A 10,345-nucleotide genomic window follows, 5' to 3' on the forward strand; every position below is an offset into this window, starting at 1 on the left:
TCAATGATCACTACCACCACCACTACCATCATCATTACCACCACCACTACCACCATCATCACTACCACCACCATCATCACCACTACCACCACCACTACCACCATCATCACTACCACCACCACTACCACCACCACCACTACCACCACCACTACCACCATCATCACTACCACTACCACCACCACTACCACCATCATCACTACCACCACCACCACTACCACCGCTACCACCACCACTACCACCACCACTACCTCAATGATCACTACCACCACCACTACCACCACCACTACCACCATCATCACTACCACCACCACTACCACCACCACTACCACCATCATCACTACCACCACCACTACCATCATCATTACCAACCACTACCACCATCATCACTACCACCACCATCATCACCACTACCACCACCACTACCACCACCACCACTACCACCACCACTACCACCATCATCACTACCACCACCACTACCACCACCACTACCACCATCACCACTACCACCATCATCACTACCACCACCACTAATACCACCACCACTAATACCACCCCACTACCACCATCATCACTACCACTACCACCACCACTACCACCACCACTACCACCATCATCACTACCACTACCACCACCACTACCACCACCACTACCACCATCACCACTACCACCATCATCACTACCACCACCACTAATACCACCACCACTACCACCATCATCACTACCACTACCACCACCACTACCCACCACTCATCACTACCACTACCACCACCACTACCACCACCACTACCACCACCACTACCATCATCACCACTACCACCTACCACCACCACTACCACCATCATCACCACTACCACCGCTACCACCACCACTACCACCATCCACTACCACCACCACTACCACCACCACCACTACCACCATCATCACTACCACCACCACTAATACCACCACCACTACCACCACCACTACCACCACTACCACCACCACTACCACCACCACTACCACCATGAGATTATGTGAAGGAATGACACAAATTCGCCCGTTTTCTCATTGAAAATAGGGACGTTTAAACATTTTACGGTCCTGGTCACAAAAGCAAAGTTTGTGGGGAATAGTAGCCATTTTCTGTACCTTTTGAGGCATAAGCAATTAGGAAAATAACACTTACTACCCAGGAACAAAAAAATAAAAACATTTTGTTACACAGTGAGAAAATCGAGGCGTTTTTGTCAATGTGTTAGATCGCTTAAATGTGTCGTGAAAGCCGCCACCACCCGACCACGCAAGCCAATTGGTGACGGTTTGCCACGTGACCAACACGTGGCAAATTCTAGATTTGAAGCTTTCGTGACTGCAAGGATTCATATTCTTAGGTTTTTTCGGTAAAGTCACGTAGGTAAGAAATTTAAATTAATAAAAAAAAACACGCACCTTTAAATCATCCGCACCTAGTTTACACAACAAATGCTCATTCCCAACAGCATGCTTCAGCCGCACCGAACCTCACAAAAATAATATTCAGGGCCTACCTTGGCTCCTCCCACCCTCAACCAGTATATATACAAATACTGTTTTCTTGGAATTTCTCTCACTTGATACAGCTATCGTGCTGTGACGGTTCCACCTGAAGACGGAGGCTTGTGTTGCCTCCGAAACGTCGTGATTTTAATTTTATTTTACTTTTATTAATTTTAATTGTTTACCTGCGTGACTTTACCGAAAAAACCTAAGAATACGTGGCAAATTGTTACGAGTTGTAGAGTTAAACCCACCACGACGTTTACAACTCGTAGCACCGTGACGCTTCGTCACGGTCCCACCTGATGACGGAGACTTGTGTTGCCTCCGAAACGTCGTGATTTTTTGTTTTATTTTATTTTATTTTCATTAATTTTGATGTTTTACCTACGTGACTTTACCGAAAAAACCTAAGAATATAAATCTCTGGTCGTGTCGGGTGGTGGCGGGTTTAACGACACATTTATAATTTTCGAGTTAAAGCTTTCGTAACTGCAGGGATTCATCTTCTTGGTTCTTTCGGTAAAGTCACGTAGAAGGGAAATAATAAAAATATATATTTATAATAATAATACAAATATTTATAATACTTTTGTTATTATTTTATAATAATAAAAAATATTATTTTATAATTATTTTTTATTATTTCCCTTCTACGCTAATTTGTTAAAGATTAATTATATTATTGGTTCTTTCGGTAAAGTCACGTAGAAGGGAAATAATAGCATTTTTATTATTTTATTCTTATATTTTATAATAATTTTTTATTAATTTATAATATTTTTCTTTTATAATAACATTTTATTATTTTATAATATTTCATTATTATTTTATAATACAAAATTGTATTATTTCCCTTCTATGTGACTTTACCGAAAGAACAAAGAATATTAAATTTCGATTTAAAGCTTTCGTGACTGCAGGGATTCATCTTCTTGGTTCTTTCGGTAAAGTCACGTAGAAGGGAAGTAATAAAATAAAATAAATAAAACATAATAAAATAATTCTCACGACGTTTCGGCCACAACGCAAGCAGCCATCCTCAGGTCGGCTGCTTGCGTTGTGGCCGAAACGCCGTGAGAATTATTTTATTATGTTTAATTTATTTTATTTTATTACTTCCCTTCTACGTGACTTTACCGAAAGAACCAAGAAGATGGACGCGTTTATATTGACGCGATCTAACCCCTCTTAACCAGAAAGACCCTCTGCTACGGACAATGTTGGTCACGAAAGCCCCAAATACGACGTCTGACTAACAGATTGAGCTCCAGCCGCGGAGTTCCGCGTCGTTCACGCGAAAGGCCGCGTCGGTGACCAGCGTGCGATGTGCATCTTGACACGGGGAGTGATTTATTAAATCCTTTATATTAAGTTCACTTGCGTGCTTAGGACCGTGCAAATCTTTAGGTCGTTTTTTAACCCACTTCCCGTGATCCAATCGAGCTGACATTTTGCACACAGACTCGTTGTGCGTGACAATTAATTTTCGTGAAAATTTTTTTCCAAAATTTTACACTGTTTAGGGAAATTTTTTTTAAACATTTAATTACCAATTGTTTAATGTTGCCAGAGGACGAGGGGACTCTAGCCGCCGCGATGCCACGCATTTAAAGGATTTATAGTGAAAAACTTTGTTTTTACGGGTTTACTTGTTTTTATTTGTCATTGTGGTGGTGATGGTGGTTGATGATGGTGGTTGATGGTGCTGCTGGTATCAGGACGGCCTCGATCCCACGCTGGGCCTCCACCTGGGAGCCTTCCACTCGTTCGAGGCGTCGCTGCTCCAGGAGCAGATCGTCTTCCCGGCCACCGCGACCTCTTCCTCGTCGACGTCGTCGTCGTCGGCGTCGCCGGTGGCGTCGTCGTCGTCGTTAGCGGAGCGTGCGAGCCCGGGGCTCACGCCGCCCCGCCAGCAACACTACCACCACCAGCAACACCACCAACACCAACACCACCAACAACAACATCACAGCCATGAGCACCCCGACACAACACCGCCGCCCACGTTAACGCCACCGCCGCCGCTACCCCACCACCACCACCAACAACACCACCAACATCAACAGCAGCATCATCATCACCACCACCATCAACGGCACACGCCACAACCGCACCCCGGCCCCGCCGAGCAATTCGGAAGCATCATCGCCGCGACCGTCACAGCCACCAGCTCGCCACCGCCGCAACCGCCGCAACCCCTGCAACCGCTGCAACCGCTGCAACCGCTGCAACCGGCGCAACCGGCGCCCTTCTACTACCACCACCACCACCACCACGATGAGGACGACCGCCCCGGCTCGCCGTGCACCTCGTCCGGACGCCGAAGCCCCGGGCACGGCGGCTCCCCGGGGCCGCTGGACGCTGGTCCTCCCCCGGCGTCCCCGACCCCGTACGCCACAGTGTGCTACTACCCGCAGCGGCTGCTGCCCCCCGGCTCACAGCAGCTGCAGCAGCAGCAGCTGCAGCAGCAGCAGCTGTCCGACTCTCAGCTGCGCGGCATCAACGGCGCTGAAGCGTCACAGCGGCACGCGGGTCGAGGTGCGGGGAGAGGATGGTGGAGTGGGGGGCTGGCAACGGGGACCCCCCTTTTCTCGTGTGTGTGTGTTGTGGTGTGACAGCCCCTCTCGTGTGCCGCATGGCTGGCCTTCATAGGCGCTACGTCGCTAACAGCACTTGCCCCAACGGTCTGTTAAGGCTACACGGGGGGTATATACTCTTAGTTTTTTCGGTAAAGTCACGTAGGTGAAAAATGATTTCATTTTTTACCCACGTGACTTTACCGAAAAAACTAAGAGTATGAATCCTTGCAGTCACGAAAGCTTCAAATCTAGAATTTTTATGATTTTTTATTATTTATTTTTATTAATTTTAATTTCATTTTTTACCTACGTGACTTTACCGAAAAACCTAAGAGTATGAATCCTTGCAGTCACGAAAGCTTCAAATCTAGAATTAATACACGTTGGGGTCTTTGTCTTTGTGTGCGTGTCGGTAGAGTAGCGGTCAGTGCTCTGCGCTATCGAACTCGGCGAGCCCCGAGTTCACGGCTACCAACACCAGTGACGATTATTTGAGCCGGTCCTGGGCCTCCTCTAGGTCGGCTCAGCCTCAAATGAGGCTGAGCGGTGTGTAAACATCACCACTGGGGATACAAAGGCGGTCGGGCGTGGCCACCCCACCGCCTCCGTGTGCCGTACCGGCTTTCATGGGTGCTACTCGCTAACAGCACTTGCCCCAACAGTCTGCTGAGGCTATAGCGGGGATCTTTATCTTTGTCTTTTAATGGGGAGCGGTGGCGCAGTGGTTAGCGCGCTGCGCTCCGAGCTCGGCGACCCGAGTTCGAATCCCGCTCACGGCCAACACCGGTGACGACCGTCTGAAATCGGTCCCTGAGCCCTCCCCTAGGTCGACTCAGCTTTAAATGAGTAGCTGGTGCGGTGGTATAAACATCGCCACTGGGGAGACAAAGGCGGCCGGGCGTGCTGCTGGCCACTTACCGTACCGGCCTCCATAGGCGCTGCTATTCGCTCAGTTGACATTTCTCTCCCTAACCTCTCTCCCGCTGACCTCTCCCCGACCTCGCTCCCTAACCTCCTCCTGACCTCTCCCCCCCTGAACACCCCCTAACCTCCCCCTGACCTCTCCCCCCCTGAACACCCCCTAACCTCCCCCTGACCTCTCCCCCATGACCTCCCCCTGACCTCTCCCCCCCTGACCTCCCCCTGACCTCCCCCTGACCTTTCTCTCCCTGACCTCCCCCTGACCTCTCCCCCCTGACCTCTCCCCCCTGACCTCTCTCTCCCCGACCCCCCCCCCCCCCAACAGAGCCGCGTGCCCCGCGTCGCCCCCGTCTCTACGAGTTCCTGCTGGAGGCGCTGTCCGACCCCGCCATGCGCCACGCCGTGCGCTGGGTGAGATGCAGCACAACACCGACACTCACCACTCACCACCACTCACCACCACTCACCACCACCACTCACCACCACTCACCACTCACCACCACTCACCACCACCACTCATCACCACTCACCACCACCACTCACCACCACCACTCACCACCACCACCACTCACCACCACCACTCACCACTCACCACTCACCACTCACCACCACCACTCACCACCACTCACCACCACCACTCACCACCACTCACCACCACCACTCACCCAGCACCTCTCACCACCACCACTCACCACCACCACTCACCACCACCGCTACCACACACCACCACCACTCACCACCACTGACCACCACCACTCACCACCACTCACCACCACCACTCACCACCACTCACCACCACCACTCACCCAGCACCTCTCACCACCACCACTCACCACCACCACTCACCACCACCACTCACCCAGCACCTCTCACCACCACCACTCACCACCACCACTCACCACCACCACTCACCCAGCACCTCTCACCACCACCACTCACCACCACCACTCACCACCACCGCTACCACACACCACCACCACTCACCACCACTGACCACCACCACTCACCACCACTCACCACCACCACTCACCACCACCACTCACCCAGCACCTCTCACCACCACCACTCACCACCACCACTCACCACCACCACTCACCCAGCACCTCTCACCACCACCACTCACCACCACCACTCACCACCACCACTCACCCAGCACCTCTCACCACCACCACTCACCACCACCACTCACCACCACCACTCACCCAGCACCTCTCACCACCACCACTCACCACCACCACTCACCACCACTCACCCAGCACCTCTCACCACCACCACTCACCACCACCACCCACCCAGCACCTCTCACCTCTCACCACTCACCACCACCATTCACCACCACCACTCACCACCACTCACCACCACCACTCACCACCACTCACCACCGCTATCACTCACCACCACTCACCACCACTATTCACCCATCACCACTCACCACTCACCACCACTACTCACCCGTCACAACATTACCACTCACCAACTCACGCGCGCCGTGATCACCGCTCACCACCACCACCACTCACCACCACCACTCACCACCTCTCACCACCACCACTCACCACCACTGAGTAGTCACAACCCGTCACAACATTACCACTCACCAACTCACGCGCGCCGCGATCACCACTCACCACCACCACTCACCACCACCACCTCTCACCACCACCAGGTGAGCATCCACGAGGGAGTGTTCGCCTTCTCGTCGCGGCACAAGGAGGAGTTGGCGCAGGCGTGGGGTCAACGCAAGGGCAACCGCAAGGCGATGACCTACCAGAAGATGGCGCGCGCGCTACGCAACTACAGCAAGACGGGGCGCGTGCGGAAGGTCAAGCGGAAACTCACCTACCAGTTCGGGCCCGAGGCGCTCTGCTAAAGTTGGGGGGCAGCGCTGCCCCCCACCCCCAACAACTGGGAAGGATGGGGGGTCGGGCGGGCAAGTGGTTTTTGTGGTAGGAAGGGCAGCGGTGGGTTGGTGAGCGGGCAGGAGGGTGAGGTGCTGCGATGGGGTTTGGTGGAGAGGGCGGTAATGGGTGGGAGGGAAGGGCAGCGTGGTGGTGGGGGGGGCAGCGTGGTGGTGGGGCAGCGTGGTGGGGGGGGGGCAGCGTGGTGGGGGGAAGGCCAACGTAGTGGAGAGGGCAGTAATGGGTGGGAGGGAAGGGCAGCGTGGTGGGAGGGGGGGGGCAGCGTGGTGGTGGGGCAGCGTGGTGGGGGGGGGGGGGGGCAGCGTGGTGGGGGGAAGGCCAACGTGGTGGAGAGGGCAGTAATGGGTGGGAGGGAAGGGCAACGTGGTGGGGGGGGCAGCGTGGTGGGGGGGAAGGGCATTATGGAAGGGGGGCAGCATGGTGGTGGTGGAGGGGCAGCATGAGAGGGGGGGCGGGGTGGGCGACATGGTGGGGGGTTGGCAGCATTGTTGGTGGGGGGGGGGCAGGTGGGGGGAAGGCAGGTGGGGGGGGCTTCTCTCTCCTGTTCATCGGACACGAGGGTGCCGTCGCCGGTCATCGTCAGGTGGCGCGGTGGGGAGCGAGTCTGTGGGACGTGGCGGGCCCAGCAACACTCCGTGGGATTCCGGCCAGGAGCACCTCGCGTCGTAAACTCTTGTTTCGCTGTTGGTTCTCGCCCTGTGTGTGTGTGTGTTGAACGTCTTTCGCACCGTACGTAGCCGACCGTGCTAATCGAAGCGCCGTGCGACGATGACGACGATGACGATGTCGACGATGATGACGATGGCGATGATGACGACGATGATGACGATGGCGATGATGACGACGATGATGACGATAACGACGATGACAACAATGACGACGATGATGACGATGACGATGGCGATGATGACGATGGCGATGATGACGATGATAATGTCGATGATGACGACAATGACGACGATGACGACGATGATGACGATGACGACAATGACGACGATGGCAACAATGACAACAATGACGACGATGATGACGATGACGACGATGACGACGATGACAACAATGATGACGATGACGACGATGATGATGACGATGACGACGATGATGACGATGACGACGATGACAACAATGACGACGATGACGATGACGACGATGATGACGACGATGACAACAATGACGACGATGACGACGATGACAACAATGACGACAATGATGACGATGACGACGATGACAACAATGATGACGATGACGACGATGACGACGATGACAACAATGACGACGATGATGACGATGACAACAATGACAACAATGACGACGATGACAACAATGACAACAATGATGACGATGACGACGATGACAACAATGACAACAATGACGACGATTATGATGATGACGACGATGATGACGATGACGACAATGACGACGATGATGACAATGACGACGATGACGACGATGATGACGATGATGACAATGACGACGATGACGACGATGATGACGATGACGACGATGATGACGATGACGACAATGACGATGACGACGATGACGATGATGGCAACAATGACAACAATGACGACGATGATGACGATGACGACGATGACAACGATGAGAGACCACCACCGTCTTAGTTCGGTGGCTAAGCCAGAAGCAGCGCTCTCCACCACCATCGCTGCTGCTGCTGCAAGGACAACGGGTGGGGGGGGGGGCGATGTAGTGGATGGAACAACGTGTCTGGGGCCGGCTCTCAGCTGTGGTTTGCTTGGAGCAGGCGCAGTTTGGTCTCTGGTCTTAGCAAGGTCATCTTCTTGGTCGCAACCCAGCCCCCTCCCTCAACCCCCCCCTACCCACCCAGACCCCCCCCGCCCCCCGCTCTATTCGCCGATATATATTCAGAGCTAAGTTATCGACCCTCCTTTAAGTTATAATTCACTCTGTAACAAAAAAAATGTTTTAATCCTGGGTAGTAAGTGATATGTTCTAATTGCTTATGCCTCAAAAGTACAGAACATGGCTATTATTCCCCACAAACGTTGCTGTTGTGACCAGGACAGTGATATGTTGAAATGTAGCTATTTTCAATGAGAAAACGTGGTGTGCATCCGTGTCATTCCTTCACGTAAAGTCCTAGCGACGAAAGCAAAGTTTGTGGGGAACAATAGCCGTTTTTTTATTCTTGGTTCTTTCGGTAAAGTCACGTAGAATGGAAATAATAAAAAGACAGACCTGTTCTCCACCTGAGGACGGCTGCTTGCGTTGTGGCCGAAACGTCATGAGAATTATTTTATTATGTTTTATTTTTATTATTTTATTTTTCCATTCTACGTGACTTTACCGAAAGAACCAAGAAGATGAATCCCTACAGTCACGAAAGCTTTAAATCGAAATTTAATATTCTTGGTTCTTTCGGTAAAGTCACGTAGAAGGGAAATAATACAATTTTGTATTATAAAATAATAATGAAAATATAATAAAATAATAAAATGTTATTATAAAAGAAAAATATTATAAATTAATTAAAAAATTATTATTAAATATAATAATAATAAAATAATAAAATGCTATTATTTCCCTTCTACGTGACTTTACCGAAAGAACCAAGAATATAATTAATCTTGAACAAATTAGCGTAGAAGAGAAATAATAAAAAATAATTATAAAATAATATTTGTTATTATTATAAAATAATAACAAAAGTATTCTAAATATTTGTTTGAGGCATAATCGATTAGAAAATAACCACTTTACTAGCCAGGGACAAAAAAATCGTCTTACATGACAAGTGCAGTGTCGGCGTTCGAGAGCCGACCGCTAGGGAGAGCTCTCCTCCTCCTCTCTCGGCGTTCACGGCGTTTCTTTGTGTCGTGATTTCGCGTGGCCTCTCCGGGGTCAGAGATCGCAAATATTTGTGCTCTCCGAAGTAACTTTTTTCAGAGTTGATTTTTAAAAAAATTGTTGTTTGAAAGGAAATAAAAAAATGTTTTTTTATTTCCTTGTTTGAATGTTGTACACTGTATTAAAGGGTGGAAAAAAATAAAATAGCCGCAATTTATGTGAATGCCGTTCCGTTTGGAGTCTGGAGCAGATTAAGAATGTGCTCGATTAAAATACGATACATACGGCTCGCAGCTGTGCCCGCCTTTTATCAGCATTATGGTCACACTCTGCTAAGTAGCGACGAAGTCGGCACCGCGCCTGTGCCAGGCTGGGTGCACTTTGAGTGCCACGTGAAGTGTCGAAGGCTCGGTGCACTTTGAGAACAACGTGGGGACCCACGCAAAAAGACAAAGATCCCCCATGTAGCCTCAACAGGCTGGTGGGGCAAGTGCTGTTAGCGAGCACCTATGAAGGCCGGCACGGCAAACGAGGGGGTGGGGTGGCCAGCACCACGCCCGGCCGCCTTTGTCTCCCCAATGG

At 51.1% G+C, this 10,345-nt stretch overlaps 1 protein-coding gene across 1 annotated transcript in view; it reads left to right on the forward strand.

Annotated features, from left to right (window-relative positions):
• Positions 1-7,008, forward strand: part of LOC133341774 (bromodomain-containing protein 4B-like) — a 35,251-nt gene extending 28,243 nt beyond the window's left edge. The window contains exons 4-6 of the mRNA XM_061550464.1: positions 3,237-4,056; positions 5,344-5,429; positions 6,685-7,008. Coding sequence (XP_061406448.1) covers positions 3,237-4,056; positions 5,344-5,429; positions 6,685-6,888 — 1,110 coding nt within the window. The 3' untranslated portion in view covers positions 6,889-7,008. The remainder of the gene's footprint in view (positions 1-3,236; positions 4,057-5,343; positions 5,430-6,684) is intronic.
• Positions 7,009-10,345: the final 3,337 nt, after the last annotated feature.

This window comes from Lethenteron reissneri, chromosome 2, assembly GCF_015708825.2.
Source record: "Lethenteron reissneri isolate LAM-NWPU_2019-01 chromosome 2, ASM1570882v1, whole genome shotgun sequence".
NCBI classification, from domain to species: Eukaryota; Metazoa; Chordata; class Hyperoartia; order Petromyzontiformes; family Petromyzontidae; genus Lethenteron; species Lethenteron reissneri.